Source organism: Dipodomys merriami, unplaced genomic scaffold (genome assembly GCF_024711535.1).
Source record: "Dipodomys merriami isolate MVZ:Mamm:240054 unplaced genomic scaffold, mDipMer1.0.p SCAF_13, whole genome shotgun sequence".
NCBI lineage: Eukaryota > Metazoa > Chordata > Mammalia > Rodentia > Heteromyidae > Dipodomys > Dipodomys merriami.
The window spans coordinates 16,598,416-16,621,202 of record NW_027202604.1 but is presented as its reverse complement, the minus strand read 5'-3'; the positions used below and the strand labels follow the sequence as shown (position 1 = coordinate 16,621,202).

The 22,787-nt window shown below is 38.1% G+C and overlaps 1 protein-coding gene and 1 pseudogene across 1 annotated transcript in view; both read left to right on the top strand.

The window, feature by feature from the left end:
* Dennd6a (DENN domain containing 6A) overlaps positions 1–22,787 on the top strand; it is a 57,532-nt gene that overhangs the window by 18,425 nt on the left and 16,320 nt on the right. The window contains exons 5-12 of the mRNA XM_070018744.1: positions 4,548–4,628; positions 7,042–7,147; positions 8,319–8,398; positions 10,920–10,982; positions 11,685–11,740; positions 13,429–13,551; positions 14,575–14,670; positions 17,989–18,083. Of these exons, the coding sequence (XP_069874845.1) occupies positions 4,548–4,628; positions 7,042–7,147; positions 8,319–8,398; positions 10,920–10,982; positions 11,685–11,740; positions 13,429–13,551; positions 14,575–14,670; positions 17,989–18,083 (700 nt within the window). The remainder of the gene's footprint in view (positions 1–4,547; positions 4,629–7,041; positions 7,148–8,318; positions 8,399–10,919; positions 10,983–11,684; positions 11,741–13,428; positions 13,552–14,574; positions 14,671–17,988; positions 18,084–22,787) is intronic.
* Positions 9,023–9,800, top strand: LOC138824535 (mitochondrial import inner membrane translocase subunit TIM14 pseudogene; annotated as a pseudogene).

Sequence of the window (22,787 nt, the reverse complement as noted above, 5' to 3'; positions counted from 1 at the left end):
CTCTTTTTGCTATTCTGTGCTTATATCTGTGACGACATGAGGAACATTCCATCTGAATGTCCTGTCTGCACATCCAGTATGAATTTGACATTGTTTGCCTGTAATCAGCTTTTGCAATTGACTTCCCTGGTTCCACCAATGGCAGGAACTTATCTCAATAAAGATGTGACCTTGGAAATATTTCTTAGAGCTTTTACCTTACTATATTACAATTAACATGGTCTTCTAGCTGATGATAATAGTAGGGCTTTTTAGGCGTTTGGCCCTGTATCTAATAAGCATATTATTTCATTAATCCTCCCTACTGTCTCTGATGAGAGAGTTTCTATTGCAGGTGAGGGAACTGAGAGATAGGACAAAAAATTTTCCCAGGGACCTCCCACCTCCCCCCCCCCAGCATACTTTATGTTATAGAGTGTTGCCAGCTTAAGTATACATATGTATTCTAAAAATAAGTATAATCTAAAATGATTGCTAATTGCTGACTAAGAAGAGCTAATGATAGTACTGTTTGCTTCTCCTCAATTTTTGGCTATTTTGAAATAGAGCCTTTACAGTTCCAATTTTTACCCTTATCTCTTCTATACATGTGCTATATTTTTGCTAAATGGAACTATGTGCTATTTCTTGAGATAGCTTTGTATTTTTCTTTCTCTGTATTTTCGTTCAAATTCCTGACTCTCTAGACCTGGATACTTTTATCTTTGTTTAAATAATATCCACCTTTCAATGCCCAATTAAAAATCAGCTGACTTAGCTAGGTGCCAGTGGCTCATGCCTATAATCCTAGCTACTCAGGAGGCTGAGATCTAAGAATTGCTAACCTGGGTAGGAAAGTCTGTGAGACTCATTTCCACCTAACTACCAAAAAAGCTGGAAATGGAGCTGTGGCTCAAGTGGTAGAGTGCTAGCCTTGAGCACAAATGCTCAGAGTCAGTGCCCAGGTCCAGAGTTCAAGCCCCAGGACTGGTAACACACACAGAAAAACAAAATCAACTGACTTGATTATACAGAAGATGAAACTGTCAGTACTATTGAGAAAACATATTTAATAAATCATTGTCAATCTAAAAAATTTATTAGGCCCATATTTTATAGATACCTCTACATTTATACGGTTAAGTCATTGTTGCTGTGTTTCTTATTGATGATCACATTGGTTTTATATCCCTTCGTTTATTGCTTCTTCAGATATTGTAGAAGGTTCATTAAAAAAACATACTTTTTTTTAACAATGCAACAACAACTAGCAGTGACAGCAACAAGTTCTTCAGATGTCCAGGTGAATAACTATAGCATGCTGAAGAAAGGTGAGGGTAAATGGCTGGTAATGGTATATGGTCCAGTGTCCAGCATAAAACATATTCCTTTCTGAACTTTCCCTTTATTCCCCTAACCAGAATATATGCATAAGAAACTTCCTTTAGCTGCAAATTAATCTATTGCCACAATAACAAAGTGTTAGAATATAAACCTGTAATTCACAAACTCTTTAGCCACCTCAGTTGGTTACAGCATGTAAAAGGAAATATTCTTATATATACATATTGGTGTCTCCACTTTTTAATAAAACAAGTGAAATAAAAAGATATCATTTTATCCTAATTGAATTTTTGATATCCTTTTATCATGAAAAGGATACTACTGCATTTTTTTTTCTTTTTTCTTTCTTTTCTTTTTTTTGGTGTGCTAATGGAGCTTGCACGCGGGCCTGAGAATCATCCCTGAATTTTTGTGCTACTTCTGGCTTTTTGGATTGTTAATGGGAGATTAGAGTCTCACATACTTTGCTGCCCTGGCTGGCTTTGAAACAACATTTTCAGATATGACTCTCCTAAGTAGTTAGGAATATAGGCTGAGCCAGTGGGGCCTGTTTGTTTTCCATTTTTTGTTGGTGGTGATGGTGGTGGTAATGGAGCTTGAACTCAGGGCCTGGGCGCTGTCCCTGAGCTTTTGTGCTCAAGGAGACACAGCTTTGAGACACCGCTTTACTTGCAGTTTTCTGGTGGTTAATTGGAGATAAGGGTCTCATGGATTTTCCTGCCCAGGCTGGCTTTGAACCACAGTCCTCAGATCTCAGCCTTGTGGGTAGCTAAGATTACAGGTGTGAGCCACCAATGCCCGACATGTTTTCCTTTTTTCTTAAAGATGAATGATGCATTACTTAATCCAGTAATTGTCAATTGTCAGCCATTCCACCTTTTTGACTTTTCACATTTTATTACAATCATTTTTGCAGTTTTTATTACAATTTGCATTTGCAGTTTTGCAATGTTATTAATGGTTAGAATTTTACTTGATATTGAATATATGTATATATTAAAAAGACAGTGCTAATGCTGACTTGGCTCTGAGTTTTAAGCCTCAGGACCGTGCACGCATGCACACGCGCATGCGTGCACACACACACACACACACACACACACACACACACGACAGTGTTTAAAAGGGAATTAGAACTGGAGTAAATTTTCAACATTCCATCAATAATATGGCATTTAATTTTTTGGTAGTAATTGTTCTTCATATGCTTTATCAATTTACTATTATAAGAATAGATATTTTTAACATTCACTGTTGAGTCTTTTGTTCGTAATGCTGTAGTTGGGAGTAGGGCTTCAATTTTCACTGCTTAAATATCATCATATATTTGATATGCCCAGACTGCATAAAATTTTAAGCAGGGTATTCTTGTAAAGTTAATGTGAAGGTACTGTTAAAAGAATTTCCCCCTGCAAAAAAATAATCAGCCGATTACATGAAGTCATTAATCTTCCTGTTTGACCTTCCTATGACTCTTTGTGCTATTTTCTTGGGCCCTGCCTTCCTATTATGTAATAATCATTTTTGTTCTTTTCTTATCCCTCCTACATTGTAATTGCCTGAAAGAACTGTATCATGCATCCTTTTTTCTTCCCTACTACATTATCTTCTTTAAAGAAGATGATCTAAATGCTTATTTAAGGAATAACAATAAAAAATTAAAAGACAACTAAGCCAGTTTATTCCATTAGATTGTAAAAACTTCACAGATTGAGAGTGGGCATGATGGCAGAGACTTGTAATACCAATCAATATTCAGGAGGCTGGAGGCAGGGGGATCATAAATTTAAGGCCAGTCTGGATTACATAGTGAGATCAAGACTCAAATATCAAAAAAATTTTATTGGAATTTAGCTCCGTTTATTGCTTCTCTTGGAATTCTATCCTAAGATGCCTCATTTTTGTAAAAAGATTGACGTTTTAACCCTGGAAAACAGAATCATAAGCAAAATTTTTTTTTTTTTTGGTCCATTTGTGGGGCCTGAACTCTGGGCCTGGGCACTATCCCTCAGCTCTTCAGCTCAAGGCTAGTGCTCTACTACTTGAGCCACAGTACCACTTCCGGTTTTTTTCTTTTTTGCTTATGTGGTGCTGAGGAATGGAACCCAGGGCCTCATGCATGCAAGGCAAGCGCTCTACCACTGAGCCACCTTCCCAGCCTTCATAGGCAAAATTTTAAAGAAACCAAATATAGCATTCTGGAAAGTATAGAATTCGATTATTTCACTAGTATAAATATTAGTAAAGAATAGAAGCCTATTAAATTTTAGGGGTAAGCCTGGGGCTAGTGGCTCATGTCTATAATCTCACTTACTTAGGAGGCTGAGATCTGAGGGTTTGTTTTTTTTTGTTTTTTGTTTTTTTTGGGTCCGGTCGTGGGGCCTGAACTCTGGGCCTGGGCGCTGTCCCTCAGCTCTTCAGCTCAAGGCTAGCACTCTACCACTTGAGCCACAGTGCCACTTCCGGCTTTTTTCTTTTTGCTTATGTGGTGCTGAGGAATCAAACCCAGGGCCTCAGGCATGCAAGGCAAGCGCTCTACCACTGAGCCACCTTCCCAGCCCCCAAGATCTGAGGGTTTTTAAGCCAGCACTGGAAGTAAGGTCTGGAAGATTTTTTTTTTTGGTCCGGTCATGGGGCCTGAACTCTGGGCCTGGGCTCTGTCCCTTAGCTCTTCAGCTCAAGGCTCGCGCTCTACCACTCTTGAGTCACAACGCCACTTCCGGCTTTTTTCTTGTTTGCTTATGTGGTGCTGAAGAATCGAACCCAGGGCCTCATGTATGCAAGGCAAGCGCTCAACCACTGAGCCACCTTCCCAACCCTGTAAGATTCTTACATACAACTAACCACCAAAAAAATTGGAAGTGGATCTGTGGCCCAAGTGATAGAGTATTAGCCTTGAGCAAAAAGCTCAGGGACAGTGTCCAGCCTCTGAGTTTAAGCGCGCGCGCGCACACACACACGCACATACGCACACACGCACACACACACAATATCTAGGGGGACCTATCACACTTTGGTATTTAGATTACTGTCTTTGAGCAAGTTAGCAGGTTTTTATCTGCTAACTTTATAATTGTTATTTTTAAGTAGAAAGTATAACTAGTATGTTTTGTGTATCTTACCTCTTGATTTGAATGTATAAAGAAACCTGATGTTAATATTAAAGAAGGGATATATATGTATATGTCTGTGTATGTATGTGATCTTTGTCACTTCTTTCATAGAAAGATCCTGCTTATTTTTATGGCTATGTGTATTTTCGGCAAGTTCGAGATAAAACTCTCAAAAGAGGCTACTTTCAGAAGGTAATTATAATAAAGTATTTACATTGTGATTAATAAAATAGAAACTGTTAGATCCTTAAACTTTGGGTTTTTTGTCGTATTTTATCTGTGCTTTTTATATTACAACACATTTCCTTGGACTATTTTTTTATATTTTTTATTGTAAAGATGCTGTACAGAGGGGTTACAGTTACATGAGTAAGGTAATGAGTACATTTCCTATGGAGCATTGTTACCCCCTCCTTTGTTTTTCCCCTACCATCCCTTCCTTCCCCCCTCCCTAATTCCTCCCTCCCCCCCCAAGTTGTAAAGTTCATTTTCAACATGTGTCTTGTACTTCTCATTGTTACAATAGGTCAGCCTGTATCCTTATTTCAGCATTTTGTTATATCCCTTCCCTTCTCCAAATTAGAAAAATATACATACAAGATGCAGGGCACTGGAATAAAATACAGTGAAAACAGAGGTTATACCATGGGGGAAGAACTACAAAAGAAAAAAAATCACATAGTACGTTATATACACATTAAAAACAGCAGCAAGAAAGATAAAACCTCTTGTGTCTCTATCTTGGGGTTTATTTTGCTTAGCATCATCTTACATGGTCATATGTACATAGGTTTTGATGTTTTCTGCTTGTCCTAGACATACACTAGTTATTGCAGATAAGGGAAACCATGGGACTTATATTTCTTTGGGCTGGCTTACTTCACTTAATATAATTTTTTTTCCAAGTGTTTTCCCTGGAGTATTTTAACTAATGATTTTTTGCTACCTCTGTGCTAAACTCCTGGCAATGAGTTGTGCTTAGTTTATGTAAAAGTGCTTAGTTTTAACATTTTTGGAATAAGGGAAAGAATAAATAAGTTGTAATACTGTGTTACAAATAAAGGCCGGTAGTATCTTTTGAGTATTCAGTCAAACTTAGCAACTTCTTTCTCTTTCTTCTCCTTTCTCCCTCTCCTCTCCTTCCCTCCCCCCCTCCCCCTTTATTTTACCTCTTCCTCTGTTTTACTTCTTCCTTACTTTCCTCTGCCCAGTTCTGAGGTTTGAACTTAAAGGTCTCAGGCTGCAAAGCAGATCTCTACCACTTAAGCCATGCCCCTACTGTCTTAAAAAAAAAAAAAGGAAAACAATGAATCAGCTCTGTTAAATCCCAGCTATCAAGACATATTTTTCCCATTTGGAACCAGTATTTTCTCTGATTACTAATTGATGGTGGATGCAAAAGTAACAAGTGGTTTTTCAGGAAAATGATGTTTAAAATCAACATCACAATCTCTATCTGAAGCAATCAAAGTATATGGTCACAATTTCTAAGTATATGGCTATGAGGGTTAGAGGCATGGCTCATGTTGTAGCGCAAAGACAAGATGAATGAGTGCAAGAGTCTTGAGTTCAAGCTTTGGGAATGGACACAAAACAAAACAACACTCCCCTCCCCCATGACAGTTCTAAGTGTTTGGTTAGGACAGTTGGAAGTGTATAATACAAACAGTTATAGAATTTTGGGAAAGGAATCACAATGTTTTCTTTCCTTAATACAAACACATTATATGGTTAATTGCTAATATTGCTGGAATACAGAGAGCAATGACTAGGTTATGGAAACTATTCATGATGTTGATCTATTTATAGAAATTTCTTTTTCTTGAAGTGTAACATCTGTGCTTGCAGATGCCGTTAGTTTTTTGTTGTTGTTTTGTTTGGTCGTGGGGCTTGAACTCTGGGCCTGGGTATTGTCCCTCAGCTCTTCAGCTCAAGGCTAGCGCTCTACCACTTGAGCCACAGAGCCACTTCTGGCTTTTTCTGCTTATGTGGTGCTGAGGAATCGAACCCAGGGCCTCAGGCATATGAGGTACTCTATCACTGAGCCACCTTCCTAGCCCCTCATTTTTAAAGTGTGATAATAAGGTTAAACTTTTTCCTTTTTTTGGTGCTGATGCTAAGATTTAAACTTGTGTCATTTGAGATTGCTTTGGCTTCCTTACTTGCAAGTGTGGTGCTCTACTACTTGATACCACTATGATAGCTTTTTGCTGATTATTTTGGAGAGTCTTGTGGACTTTTCTGCCTGGGGCAGCTTTGAACCATGATTCTCCATGTCTACAGGTGTGAGCCACTGGTGCCCAGCTTGCTTACTTTGTTTTTTGTTTTTTTCCTTTTTTGGCAATATTGGAATTTGAGTTGAACTCCTGCTTGTCAGTCAGGTCCCTTACCACTGGAGCCTTACCTCCTTTCCTAACTTGTTTGCATTCTGTAGCTATGATTTTGTGTTTCTTTTTAACCATTTGTCTTTAAAGTCATTTGATCTCAATTTTATATTTATTGCTTATTTTAGCTTGTTAATGAAAGACAAGAGTAGTTAACATAATTACAATCATTAGGCAATTAAATTAATTAAAACTAAGCAATATTTCTTTTCTTTCCCTAGTCATTGGTTTTGATCAGCAAACTACCTTACATTCATTTTTTTCACACCGTGCTTAAACAGATAGCACCAGAGTATTTTGAAAAAAATGAGCCTTATTTGGAAGCAGGTAAGTTAAGCATTGTATAATGCATGTGTTCTCAATGGAGTTTTAAAATTTACTGGAAATGTATGGCAAAATTAAGTCAACCCTTTCAAATACCAGAAAAGAATTTAAGGGAGCCATGGTAGACATACAAGACTATTTGGCATCTTTACCTAAAAATATCAAATGCAGTTATCTGTTGTTATCTTCTCCAATAACATAGATAATTTCTGTATATTAGAACAATAATAAAGTTTAAGCTTTAATCTGACATTTTAGAATATCATTGAGCAGAAATCCTTAGATTTGATGGAGGTCTATGCCAGGTAATGTGCAGTCAATTCTAGTAGTAATAAATGAATAAGAAAATTTCTTATAGAACTATTAGTTTATTGCTTTCAAGAAATTTATTAAAAGTGGTGCTGTAGCTCAAGTGGTAGAGCACTAGCCTTGAGCTGAAGAGCTGAGGGACAACATTCAGGCCCAGAGTTCAAGCCCAAGGACTGACAAAAAATAGAGTTTGGGGTTGGGAAGGTGGCTCAGTGGTAGAGTGCTTGCCTTGCATGAATGAGACCCTGGGTTCGATTCCTCAGCACCACATAAGCAAAAAAGAAAAAAGCCGGAAGTGGTGCTGTAGCTCAGGTGGTAGAGTGCTAGCCTTGAGCTGCAGAGCTGAGGGACAGCGCCCAGGCCCATAGTTCAGGCCCCACGACTGGACCCCAAAAAAAAAAAAAAGAAATTATTAACAATTTACATCTACAATATACATATTTCAGAGAGAAATGTTTTATAATTTAAAATGCTTTTAAATTGTTTAAAATACTTAAAAAAATTACTTTTCTCTTACTTTCTGTTCTTCCAAGCATATTTCTCTTGCCTTGTAGAAAACAGAGTTCTGATTTCTTTCTTTTTTTGGGGGGGGGTCCGGTTATAGGGCCTGAACTGTGGGCCTGGGCGCTGTTCCTCAGCTCTTCAGCTCAAGGCTAGCGCTCTACCACTTGAGCCACAGCGCCACTTACGGCTTTTTTCTTTTTGCTTATGTGGTGCTGAGGAATCAAACCCAGGGCCTCAGGCATGCAAGGCAAGCACTCTACCACTGAGCCACCTTCCCAGCCTCCAGAGTTCTGATTTCTAATACTCTAATACTTTAATATTTTTATTGATAGTAAGAAAAAAAATTTTGTTACATTTTCAGCTTGTAATGATGTTGATCGATGGCCTGCTCCAGTGCCAGGGAAAACATTGCATCTGCCTATTATGGGTGTAGTATTGAAGGTAATAACTTTTTTCTCATTTGTCTTCTTTTTAAAGAAAACTGTCGGAAGTTCATACATGGGTATGCTTTTAATTGTATTAATATTTAGTAGTATTACTGCTTTCTCCTTTTTGTAATGGATATGATATGTTATAGAAATACCACAATTTGGGCTGGGAAGGTGGCTCAGTGGTAGAGTGCTTGCCTTGCATGCATGAGGCCCTGGGTTCGATTCCTCAGCACCACATAAGCAAACAGAAAAAAGCCGGAAGTGGCGCTGTGGCTCAAGTGGTAGAGCGCTAGCCTCGAGCTGAAGAGCTGAGGGACAGCACCCAGGCCCAGAGTTCAGGCCCTATGACTGGACCCCCCCCCCCAAAAAAAAAGAAATACCACCATTCAACCTGCTTCACAGAATCACTGATTTTACACAACACTCATGTAGACTTTGTCATTCCTGTGTAACACATGTGAATGTAGATGCTACTTCCTAGAATTCTGCATCTCCATAGACCTAACAATTCCTCCTGAGATGAGTGGTATAATCTAGTTAAAATTAAGATAAATTTTAGGAAGACTATTGGCTCTCAATCCTAAAAGGCCTTTTCAACATGTAATTTAAGAACATGTTGGAAGCTGGGTGCTGGTCGCTCATACCTGTAATCCTAGCTACTCAGGAAGCTGAGATCTGAGCATCATGGTTTATGTCATCCTGGGTAGGAAAGTCTGTGAGACTCTTAACTCCATTTAACCACCCAAAAGCTGAAAGTGGAGCTGTGATTCAGGAGGCAAAGTGAGAGGAGAAGAAAAAAAGCCCAGGTACCCTACACAGGCCCCTGAGTCAAGCCCCAGGAGCACGAAAACAAACAAACAAACATGTGCTTTCTGTAGTAGTGTTTTTGTTTTTTAAGAAATCAGGGCTGGGGGGTGAAGGCCGAGGCCTCTGGGCGGGGATGAAACACGCTCCCGGTGGAGGCAGGGGACCCGCGCGGAGCCATGGCCAATACAGTGGTAGCAGTTGGGCTGACCATTGCTGCTGCAGGATTTGCAGGCTGTTAGGTTTTACAAGCCATGAAGCATATGGAGCCTCAAGTAAAACAAGTTTTTCAAGGCCTACCAAAATCTGCCTTCAGCAGTGGCTATTACAGAGGTGGATTTGAACCCCAAATGACAAAACGGGAAGCAGCATTAATACTAGGTGTAAGCCCTACTGCCAGTAAAGGAAAGATAAGAGGTGCTCATCGACGAATTATGCTCATAAATCACCCAGACAAAGGAGGATCACCTTACATAGCAGCCAAAAATCAATGAAGCTAAAGATTTACTAGAAGGTCAAGCTAAAAAAATGAAGTAAATGTATGATGAATTTTAAGTTCCTATAAATTTATGAGTACCAACTTTTTATAATAAAATACCTCAAATAAAGTTTTTTAAAAATGAAAAAAAATCAGGGCTGGTAAGGTGGCTCAGTGGTAGAGTGCTTGCCTTGCATGCATGAAGCCCTGGGTTTGATTCTTCAGCACCACATAAACAGAAAAACCTGGAAGTGGTGCTGTGGCTCAAGTGGTAGAGTGTTAGCCTTTAGCTGAAGAGCTGAAGGACAGCGCCCAGGCCCAGAGTTCAGGCCCAAGACTGATAAAAAAAAAAAAAGAAAGAAAGGAAGAAAGAAAGAAAGAAAGGAAGAAAGGAAGAAAGAAAGAAAGAAAGAAAGAAAGAAAGAAAGAAAGAAAAAAGAAATCAGTGTTTTACTCATAAGCTTTATCAGTGTTTTACTCATAAGCTTTATATGAGTATGCTTTTGTGTTTCACAATTCACTTATCAAACTGGGTTTATTTTTGACAATATTATTTAATTAATCAATTAATGAATTTAAACTTACTTACTAGAGATTGAACCAGGGCTTCATGCATGTTGGGCAAGTGTGCTATTACTTGAACCACATCTCTAGCTTTTTTTAAAAATTCATTTTGTTTTGAGACAGTCTTGTTAACTTTACCTGGGCTGACTTGAAACTCCAAGTCCTCTTGCCTCTACCTCCCAAGTAGCTGGGATTATACTCATGAGCCACAAAAGCATTCTCTGTTTGGATATACTCATTTTTTTATATATATTCTTTCTTCCTTAGGAAGTTATTTAAAAATAATAATGAGATCTCTGGGATGAGAGTTCTCATTGTTTCTTGTTGGATTCATCTACAAGTTTGGCAGGCTTGAGAGGGTGTGTTTGGGTGTGTGTATATTAATGAAGCAAAGACTGGAACAATAAACAGGAAACAGTATGAGGCTGATGTCCTTTTTCTGTTTTTCAGCATATTGCTTCTCAGTAGGTTAGTGATTTCTGTGTTTATGGACATGAAGACCTTGGCTTGGTTATTTTCTGCTGTGACTAAAAATAAATATAATCTTGGCTTTATAATCTAACATAAATATTTTGTTTTTATAGCTTTTTAGACATTGCTGAATATATTCTTTTGGCAGGAGGATAGAGTACTTTTGAGTACTTCCTTTATAGCCAAAGATAATTTCTTCTCTTTCTGTTTTAAGGTACGGATTCCCACATGCCATGACAAGCCCGGAACAACTCAAATAGTACAGTTAACTCAGCAGGTAGTGTGGTATTATTATATAAATATCACGCAAGTTTTATACTGCAAATGCAGCACCTTGGGTTTATTATATAATTCTGAATATTATTGAACTATCCCATTAAATTTTCAGTAGATTGATAACAAAGTTTCTAGTATTAAGTTTTTTTCCTTATTATTGCAGAAATACTGTAGAACTCAGAATTTATTATGTAATTGTGAGGACAAGTGGACAGTAAATATGGTTTGGTTTAATTTTGTCAAAACCTTTTATCTTATAGGAGTAGACTAGTAGAGTTCTGATTTTAGGAGACTCAGGTTTCTGTAATTATAGTTTTGTTGTTTTTTTTTCTGAAGGCAATAGTAACTGTTCATCAGTAGGGTTGAATTTTTTACTTGAAATGGTTTATCTGCTATATTAATACTTTGTTCTCTAAATTCAATAACAATGGAGAACAGTAGGACAACTGATATTTAAGTATGTCATGCAGTTGTGAACTAACCTCATATCTGATAATATTTAATGTCTGTGTTTATTTTCTCTCCTCTTCTGCATTGGGGGAGATTAGAAAGACCCATTTTCTATTTCTGGCTGCTTTTGGAAAAATCTTAAAAAAGTAGACAGGGCAGCATGGTTTAAAAATTATGTGATAGGCATATTTTAAAAGTCAGTTTCTAAAAATTTTGATAATATTCTCAATTATTTTTCTTTGTTCTTTTTCAGTCAGACACAAACATATCTGTTATTTTACCTACTGTTCATGAGGTAGATCTTTTCAGGTAAAAACAAAACATTTGTCAACTGTGTTATTACGTTGTGATATTAATTTTTGTTGTTCTAGGATATGGAAAAACTTGGGAGAAAATACTTTGTGTGTGTGTGTGTGTGTGTGTGTGTGTATGTTTGTATGTGAGTACTTGGAATTGAACTCAGGAGCTTTGTTCTAATTGTCTGTGTTTTTGTGGTAGTTAGTTACCCCCAACACTAACATCTTTGACTAGTATGGGTCTCTTTTCATGAATATAAATGGCTCTCTTTTCCTGAATATAAATGGCATGTTATTGTTTTCAAAGTAGGACAGCTATGTTGCTTTAATTCTATTTTTTTTTTTTTTTTTTTTTTTTTTGGGTCCGGTTGTGGGGCCTGAACTCTGGGCCTGGGCGCTGTCCCTCAGCTCTTCAGCTCAAGACTAGAGCTCTACCCCTTGAGCCACAGCACTACTTCCGGCTTTTTTTCTTTTTGCTTATGTGGTGCTAGGGAATGGAACCCAGGGCCTCATGCATGCAAGGCAAGTGCTCTACCACTGAGCCACCTTCCCAGCCCCTGTTGCTTTAATTCTTGTTTCTCAAGAGATGAGAAAACTAAACCTTGAGAAATAATGAGAAAACTAAACCTTGAGAACTAATCTCACATAGTGATAGTAGTACTATGTCTAACATTGACTATCTGATGATTGTGCTAATGCTTTACCTCTGACAGTACTTGATTTTGTATGGGTAGGGCTTTCGTTTTATGTTTATTGTTATGAATGAAAGTTTGAATGTGTATCAATTATTGATATTTTTACATGGAGACTCAGCTGAGAACACAAAACAAAGACCTAAAAGATATCTGATAAAGTTAGGATAATGATAAAGTTAGAATAGGGTCCCTTGTTCCCCTTTTCACCAGGCCAAGGATTAAAAAAATTATATATATATATATATATAATTGAGTAGTTGTCAATACCACCCTTTCCATCATCCTCTCCTATTTTTCCACCTCCTACTCCTACCCCCAAGTTACATAGTTCAGGTTTGCATAATATACATTGAATATAATGACTGTATTTGCTCACCTTTACTCCTTCATTAATGTGCCCTCTCCTCTTTCCCTTCCCCCCACAAAAATGTTGCCACTTCCTACAATTCATTTTGTTAAACAGTTTATTAGTTGTTCAGAGGACTTAAATCCTTGGACTCTTCCCCTTATGGTCAGTGAATGTCTATATGCATAGAACCCTTTGTATGTTAGTATATATGTTTGTGTTTTACATCTAGCTTCTACACATGAGAGAAAACATGCTAGGCCAAGGATTTTTATAAAATGAATCCATAGGCTGTTCCTTTGATTCAGCTCTCTCTTGATCACAAAAAAAGTTTTTTCATTCTGTTTTTAAGTTGAGGAGAGGAGTTTTCTGAAACAGTAAACAACTTAAAATTATATGCTTTTATTCACGTTTGTCAATTATTCTGTGTGCTGATATGTTGCAGTGTTATAAAAATTAGAGTCAAATTGTTATATTTTTATGTATGTTAAAGGAGCTTAGATCTTTATGCATTTCCATGTTCTAAATTAATTTGTTCATCAGATCAAGAATCAATAGCAGGAAGCATTAAATCAAGACATTTTACTATGATTATGTATGAATTTAAAAGGCAATATTGGATAAATAACCAAGTATTCCTACTATGGAAATGCCTTCTAGGTGTTTCTGCCCAGTTTTCTTTCATAGTCAGATGCTTTGGGAGCTGGTTCTATTGGGGGAGCCCCTCGTGGTCATGGCGCCATCCCCATCAGAGTCCTCAGAGACTGTACTGGCTCTTGTTAAGTAAGTATATTTGACTCCCTGTGGTGATTTTTGCAGCACTTTCTCATCTGTGGTACATTTCCCCATATATTATTGCATTGATTCCCACAACCATGTCACAAGGTAGCACATAATGTATATGTTTTAAGGATGATAAAATTGATTCTGGATCTATGAGGTGAAACCATGTTTTTGTTGTTCTGAGTGATAAGCACATTTCATTTGCCTACATGAAATTGGTCCTTGATATATATATGGTCAGTGTTTGATAATGGGCACATAGCTAGTAAATACTGGAATCAGAATTTCATTCTTTTGCCCCAAGACCAGTGTTTATTTTTTGTTTTTCCCCGGTACTTAAGACCTAGAATATCTAGGCAAGTATCCTGACACTGAACTATATAGCCTGTCTCTTTTTATTTTGAGCCAGAGTCTCACTAAGTTGCCAAGGCTAACCTCTAACTGGCTATGTAGGCCAGGCAGGACTTGAATTTGTGATCCTCCTGCCTCAGCCTACCAGGTAGATGGTATTACCACCCTGCCCAGCTAATCACACCAGTATTTTTCAGTATGCTCCATATTACATAATTTCATTTGTATTTTTTGTTTTGTTTTGTGATACTAGGACTCAAGGCCTTTTGCTTGCTAGGTAGGTGCTCTGCCAACTGGAACCATGCCAGTGATCCTTTTTGTTTTATTTATTTTTTGAGTAGGATCTCACATTTATGCCCCAGTCAGCTTAGCGTGTGATCCTATTTATGCTTTCATGTATCTGGGATGACAGGTGAGTACCACCACAGCTAAATTGGTTGAGACAGGGATCTTGTGAACTTTTTGCCAATGATGGCTTTAGCTTGAGGAAGTGTGATTGTAGGTATGAGCTAGTGTACATTACTCCATTTGTACTTTTAGTCTTCTAAGATGACTTTATCATTTATTGAAATAAAACTTCTCACTGGGAAAATTTTGCTTGTGTGTCAGAGTTGTGGAGTAGAGCCTTTAATTTTGGTGTCTTTTGTTTTACATGTTCTTCCTGATCCACAGCTGTATTTCTCCATTAAAATACTTCAGTGATTTCCGGCCTTATTTTACGATTCATGATAGTGAATTCAAAGAGTACACTACCCGTACACAAGCTCCGTGAGTAAACTGAATAACTTTCATTGGCAAAGTATTATCTTTAGGCCCAAAATTACAGAATTATTCTGGTAGTAAAAATTAAATTTTAAACTGATTTGTTGAATTGAAATCGTTTGTACAACCACTTAAAGATAATACAACTTTTTAAATTAAAAAGTTTACTTTATTGATAAATTGATTTTATAAAGGAACATTTGAGGAGCTACTGGTAATACTTAAAGGCTTCAATACTTCGTAACTTACTTTATGTGACCGATTATAGTTGATGGAATCAGTATTCTAATGAATAGCCATTAGACCTGATTCTACTGTCATGAATAATCTAATCTGTAGAAGGAAAAAACAATCTTACTCTTTTCCTTTCAATACCTGTTAGGTTAATTATATATCTTCCTTTTTTGTGGGTTTTTTTTTTGTGTTTTTTTTTTTTGGGGGGGGGGGTCCAGTCATGGGGCCTGAACTCTGGGCCTGGGCGCTATCCCTCAGCTCTTCAGCTCAAGGCTAGTGCTTTACCACTTGAGCCACAGCGCCACTTCCGACTTTTTTTTCTTATTGCTTATGTGGTGCTGAGGAATCGAACCCAGGGCCTCATGCATGCAAGGCAAGCGCTCTACCACTGAGCCAACTTCTCAGTCCCTATATATAGCTAACTTTTAGAATAACAGCTGCAACAGAAATCTCCATTTACTTTTTCTATTTCCTATTTTCTGGTAGTGTTAAAGTTAGCTGCAGAATGACTTCTTAATATCTACTGAATTTGTTTTCAAATATCATACTGAACTTTGCTTCCAAAGCCATCAATATACTATTCTTGCCAGGCATGGTAACACATACTTATAATAATAGCACTAAAAGGATCCTGAGTTCATAGCCAACCTGTATTATACAGTTAAACAAACAAACCTAGAAAAAGCAAAAAACAAATGTACAACACAAAAAAATCCCTCATTGGTCTGGGAAGGTGGCTCAGTGGTAGAGCGCTTGCCTTGCATGCATGAGGCCCTGGGTTCGATTCCTTAGCACCACATAAGCAGAAAAAAAAAAGCCGGAAGTGGCGCTGTGGCTCAAGTGGAAGAGTGCTAGCCTTGAGCTGAAGAGCTGAGGGACAGCGCCCAGGCCCAGAGTTCAGGCCCCACAACCGGACCCCCCCCAAAAAAAAACAAAAACAAAAACCCTCATTAGTGCCTCACTCCATAAGTACTTTACTAACATATTTCCTACTTCCTCTTTTTTTGTAACATTTATGGATTTTTTTTTGGGGGGGTAGGCTTTTTTTTTGTTCCAGTACTGGGACTTAACCTGGGTGCTATCTCAGCTTTCTTTTGCTAAAGGATAGCACTCTACAACTTGAGCTACAGTTCTACTTCCAGCCTTTTGGTGGTTAATCGGAGATAAGAATCTCATAAGCTTCTCTGCCCAGGCTGGCTTTGAACCTTGATCTTTAGATCTCAGCCTTCTGTTAACCAATACTCTGTTTGTTGCTGTTATTGTTTTTAAACTGAGATAGAGTAGTTGTAGGCTGGCTTCAAACTTGTCATCTTCTGGCCTCTGACTCCCAAGTGCTAGGAATAGAGGTGTGTACTACTTTACCTGGCTACATTTACAGTTTGACCTTGAAAATGTCTTAATCCTTGATCCTGCTCCCTCCTGCCTGGCTGGTTGCTCATTTTAATCTCCTTGGCAGATTTATCTTTCTTAACCTTGTAAAATTTGATGTTCTCCAATATTGTGTTCTGATTCTGATTTCAGACAGATAATTTTTTTCTATACAGTCTTCTGAGTACCTAGGGCTTCTGTTAAAACCCTACTAATGACTAAAAGATATATTTTCTTGCTTCAGATCTCTGCAAGTTCCAGACCTATAATCCAGTTTTTGTTGTTGTTTTGTTTAAACATATTGTATCTATGCTTTTTAGTGGCATAGGAAACTAACTGTGTTCAAATTAAATATTTTTTTCTGGTCATGGGGCTGGAACTCTGGGCCTGGACACTGTTCCTGAGCTCTTCAGCTCAAAGTGAGTGCTCTACCACTTGAGCCACATCGCCACTTCTGGTTTTTTGGTAGTTAATTGGAGATGAGTCTCATGGATTTTCCTGCTGGCTTTGAACCATGATCCTCAGATCTCAGCCTCCTGAGTAGCTAGGATTACAGGTGTGAGCCACTGGCACCCGGCCTTAATTAAATTCTTTTTTCTCCCATATCCCCCCCCCTTTTCCTTTCTTCCTACCTTCCTTTCCACCTTATACTAGTTTTTGTGGGTTTTTTTTTTTTTTTTTTTTTTTTTTTTTGTCGTGGGGATTGAACTCTGGGCCTGGGCACTGTCCTTCAGCTCTTCAGCTCAAGGCAAATGCTGTACCACTTGAGCCACAGCGCCACTTCTGGCTTTTTCTGCTTATGTGGTGCTGAGAAATCGAACCCATGGCCTCATGCATGGGAGGCAAGCACTGTACCACTGAGCTGCTTTCCCAGCCCCTACTAGTTTTTATTCAGTATTAAAAACTTGTCATGAATCTCTCCTTCTTGATATGGTTCACATCTAATTTTAACCAAATTCTGCCAAGGAAATAGCCTGAAGTGTGTCTCAGAGTGTTTATAACGGTCTTTCCATAGCCCCTGGCCTCATTTTCCCGTCTCAAGCCTTTCTCACATCCACTGTTGCATTCTTCCCAACACCTTTCCTTTTTGTAGTATAGGACATCTTTTAGTTTTCTCCATAATGATCCTTCTCATTCATACAGCATACCTCCACTTAGTTTTCTCTCCTTTCCTATAACATCTAAATTTCTTAGCATATGAGTTTGGTATTGCTATCTGCTCTCATTTCTGACTATCATCCTTGCCACGTTGTGCTCCAGTAATGTGGAAGTATGTGGACTTCTTTGTATACAGTATGATCTCACTTCAATGGGAAGCACTTACTGTTGGTTCTCCTACATCATCCTTCCACCCTTATCTGCTTTGTAGATATTTTTCATATGTGTGTGAGTGTCATCTCCTTGGTGAGGCTGTCCTTTAATTCCCTCACAGACTGTGGGTTCTCATCTGTGATTATTGTGGCATTTTATTCTACCTTCATTGTCTTTAATTTTAGGCATTATGATTAGGCATTTATAGCCTTCTATCTTTGTGTGATTTTAGGACCACAAATTTTCATTTTTATATGCATAGTATTAAATATGTTATCTGGAACATAGTTAATGTGAGGAAAGGAAAGATACTGCATACATTGTTCACTCAAAAGTTGTGAATTATTCTTCAGTGGTCTAACATTCATGTTTTCCTCGCCTCTTCTTTGTTTTGTTTTGTGTTTTATACAGGCCCTCAGTCATATTAGGAGTAACCAACCCATTTTTTGCTAAAACACTCCAGCACTGGCCACACATTATTCGAATAGGAGATCTTAAACCTGCAGGTAAAGTATAAGCGTGGTGTCCTCTTTGAAATATGTAGTGTGACCATACAGATGTGCTTCTTCGCCTTTGGTTTTTTACCACTTATCTATTTTTTTATGTTACTAGCAACTTTAAGGCAACCAAAGTAAAGGCCTTTGGAGAAGAATATAACTTCCTGCTAAAATATGTTTATAAATCTTATGTCCTCCTAGCAAAACACTATTCTGATATAAACATTGAATTATAGTAAAGCCTCAAATATTTGAATTTTGTATTTTATAATCTCAGTCAGATTGAGATTTCCAATACTACATGAAGAAAATCTTACAGAAAATAGAATTTTGCCGAGTGCTAGTGGCTCATGCCTGTAATCCTAGCTACTCAGTAAACTGAGATCTGAGGATTTGAAGCTAGCTCAGGCAGAAAAGTCCCTGCTGTGAAACTCTTATCTCCAATTAACCACTCAAAAGCCAGAAGTGGGCTATGGCTCAAGTGGTAGAGCACTAGCCTTGAGCACAAAGAGACTCAGGGACACCTAGGCCATGAGTTCATAGCTACAGCTGACAAAAAAAGAAGAAAACTAGAATTATTCTAGACTTGGCACAAAAGTTTTTGCAAGGTATCAAAACAAGTACTCTGTCATTGGTGTTGATTAAGGGAGTTCACAGGAGCTGGTGCTTTTCTTGATGAGAAGACGTAACAGGCACTACTTCTGATGTGTGGTGCTTTCACTGTCTTCATAGTATCATGTGATATGCAAGATTTTTAATTTTGATGAAGTTCAGTTTATCGAATTTTTCTTTTATTGTTTGTAGGTTTGTGTTAGTCATGAAATACCATTTATTGTTTGATTATGAATGTTTGGTGCATAACTTAAGACAATTTTTGGCTCCTTGAATCCCGCTGTATACACTACCCAAGTTATGCAACACAAACCCTTGCTTATGATTCTGGCTTTGAAAAATCAAAACACTTAGAGAATATTTGTAAAACTTTAGAGAGAGCATCCTCTGTAGGACAAGGAGGGAAGGTATAGCAAAACTAATTGTGTTCTCTTAGGTCCAGAAAATTTGTAGCTAGAGTAGGAATATACATTGGGTTACAGTCCTGTCAGGAGATGCGGACGGCATTGCAGGCATGATTTAGTGCCTGTCTAGTAACTGTGAGGCCCTGATTGCAAACTCCAATATGACCAAAAAACCAAAACCAAAACCAAAATAAACAACAGTGACAATGAAAAGACCCATTATTCCCTTTGGAATCTTTAATTCTCAAGTTCTTCTTTCCTGTGTGGGGAGCAAGAAACATTTCTTTTTCTTTTCTATTTCCTCCTACTTTCCCTATTATTTTAACATAAATTCTGGCTAAACTTTAAAAAAAAAAAGATGGGGCTGGGAAGGTGGCTCAGTGAGAGTGCTTGCCTTGCATGCATGAGGCCTTGGGTTCGATTCCTCAGCACCACATACACAGAAAAAAAAGCTGGAAGTGGTGCTGTGGCTCAAGTGGTAGAGCGCTAGCGTTGAGCTGAAGAGCTGAGGGACAGCGCCCAGACCCAGAGTTCAGGCCCCTGAATGGCAAAAAAAAACAAAAACAAAAACAAAAAAGAAAGCTCTACAAAAGAATTAGTAGTGTCAAGAGATTGCTTTTCCTGGATTGTCCCTGTTTGGTTCATATCCCTCATTTTAAATGGAGATATCATTTTAGGATAATGATATTTGAACAATTATTCCTCAGTGAGACAATTAATTCTACTGGTTTAAATTGATGTAATTATTCTGACCAGAAGTGGGGTTTGATGATCTCACAGTAGAGAAATTAACATACTTGGCCTCATTGAATATCTCTGTGTGACTATACAGAGGTGCAATAAGGATTATTAAACCTTTTCTCAGATGTGCATGTATACAATAGACATTTCACAGATTTGAAATTAAAATAAATACTTGTAACTTTGGTTTGTTTTCTGGCTTCTGTGTTTTTTTCCCCCAGAGCCATCTGATACTCACTTTACTTTTTGTAATAGACAACTTTCTTTATGTTTAGTTTTTCTTTATATCTATACTCTGAGAAGGGTTAGAGTTCAGTTTATATCTTACACCTGAATGAAAGATGAATTAATGTGAGTGAAGATTGCTACACTGGTTGTTTTCAGGTTGTTTCTGTTTCTGAAAAACACAAATGTGACTAAAGGTATGGCTCAAGTGTGTAGAGTCTTTGCTTAGCAAACACAAGACTAAGTTCAAACCCCAATGCCATCCAACATGAACATGATTATTACATGAACATGATGCTAAGTTATTCTCTCTGGTGTTCAGTTTCTTCTTTACACAGTGAGTTTCAGGAAATAATGTGTTGTGATAAACAGCACTAGTGCATAGAGGAATTTGTGGTCTTTTAGGACTTGGGGACACAAAAGTATAAGTTCTTTTTTTGGGGGAGGGGGTCCGGTCGTGGGGCCTGAACTCTGGGCCTGGGCGCTGTCCCTCAGCTCTTCAGCTCAAGGCTATCGCTCTACCACTTGAGCCACAGCGCCACTTCCAGCTTTTTTCTTATGTGGTGCTGAGGAATCGAACCCAGGGCCTCATGCATGCAAGGCAAGCGCTCTAGCACTGAGCCACCTTCCCAGCCCCCAAAGTATAAGTTCTTAAACTTACTCCAAGATTACGGTTTTCACACTTGAGATTCTTTAGATTCTTGGAATCTAAGGCAGACAATTAACTTTGTCTATTAAATATGTATTAATTTTGTGTTTATTAAAAAAAAGTTGTGATAACAAGTTTCCTCAAACTTTTTCTTTAATTTAATTTTATTTTATTTGTGAACATACTGTACAGAGGAGTTACAATTACATGGGCAGGATAATGCGTACATTTCTTACCAAGCATTGCAGCCTCCTCCTTTGTTTACCTTCACATCCCTTCCCAGCCTCCTCAAACTTTTGTGGCAAGGAAACCACAAAATTTAACATGAGATGTTCTCATAAGAATTATTACATGAGAATAGATATATTAAATTGACAAAGAAAAAGCTGGGGTAGTGAATAAAAACCATTTCAAAAACCTGAATTTGCCTGGCTTCTTCTTTCTCTCAATCTGCCTCACAAGCAGTTTTACCCTAGTAACTCCCCTTTGTCTCTTGCCTTGCCTTGCCTTGCCTTGTCTTGACTTGCTGCAAGTTGTTTAGCCAAGTGCATTGCTTTACTAGTCTTTTCTCCCTTGTGCTTCTTTCAGACTGCTCTGCACAATACTACAAAGTGTTGTACACGAGTCCTGACCCTGTGTCTCAGACTTGCGGTTGTGGCACACTATAGCGCCACTTGGTGGCTTTATGTTAAAATGCAGCATGTTTTATGTTCCTCACTATTTCAATGTCTTATCCTTATATGTCAAACGGCATTATAGTTCCTCTTGATCAGGCAGCATTTGGCTGGCTTCATCTCCTCTCCTTCTAGCTTCTCATTCCTGCTCAGAGGGTATGGTGGTTAAGCGTGATAGCTCTGAAGTTGGATCTCCCATTTAATGTCCTGGCATAAGTATGTTATCTGTGTGCCATTGGACAAGTTACTTTTCTGGTTATGACACAGCTAACAACCTGTTTGAATGGAGCACTCATCAGTCAGGGTAGATGAAAGTAGTGAACAGATGGTACTGTTTTGTTTCTGCCTCAATTTCTTAATCTGTGACATAGCAATTGTCAGCTTAGTTTTAGTGTGAAGATTAAATGTAGCGGTGCACCGGTGGCTCACAGCTGCAATCCTATCTATTCAGTAGGCTGAGATTTGAGGATTGAGGTTCAAAGCCAGCCTGGGCAAGAACGTCCATGAGACAAGTGGTGCTGTGGCTCAAGTGGTAGAGTGCTAGCCTTGAATTGAAGAGCTGAGGGACAGCGCCCAGGCCCAGAGTTCAGGCCCCACAACTGACAAAAAAAGAAAGAAAGAAAGAAAAGAAAAGAAAGTCCATGAGACTCATCTCCAGTTAATCACCAGAAAATGGGAAGTGTCTCTATGGTTCAAAGTGGTAAAGTGCTGTCCTTGAGCAAAAGAGCACTCAGACCAAGCCCCACGGCAGAAAAACAAAAACAAACACAAAAAGCAGAACAACCACCAAGAAAACCTGATTAAATGTGACCTTCCAGATTCCTCACTTTTATTTGCCAGGACACTCTTCTTTTGTACAGTCTTTTTTTTCTATCCTACCAAATGTTCTTTTGTATTGTTATTTATCTTTCCTTGTCATATTTTACCATTATACTCTAAGACATTTTGTACCAGGGCTTTGCTATTTATTCCTGTATGGTAAGTACCTTGCACTTCCTAATATTTTTGAACCAATAAAAAGGCTGCAAAGACTTACCAAATGCATGATTTTGTTTGTAGTAAACATTTTTGAAATTGTCAGGGAAGAGTCAATTATACTGTTTTGCATCTGTACTATTTTGCATCTTTTCTATAAGCTTGAAATTTTTTCAAAGTAAAGTTTATAAAATTTGTTTTGTCATAATATATGCTGTTAAAAGTTTTTAACAATGTAAGATTATCAGTTAAATGTTCCACATTCCTGTGGTCGCAAACTTTAGAATATATTTCAGTTACTGGCTTTACTCTTCTGCAGAGAGGGGATGTGGAGAGAGTGAGAAAAAAAAATCAGTGATAGTAAGTGTGTTTATAGCACTTTTTTGGGGGGCGTGGGGGTTGGTTGTGGGGCTTGAACTTAAGGCCTGGGCAT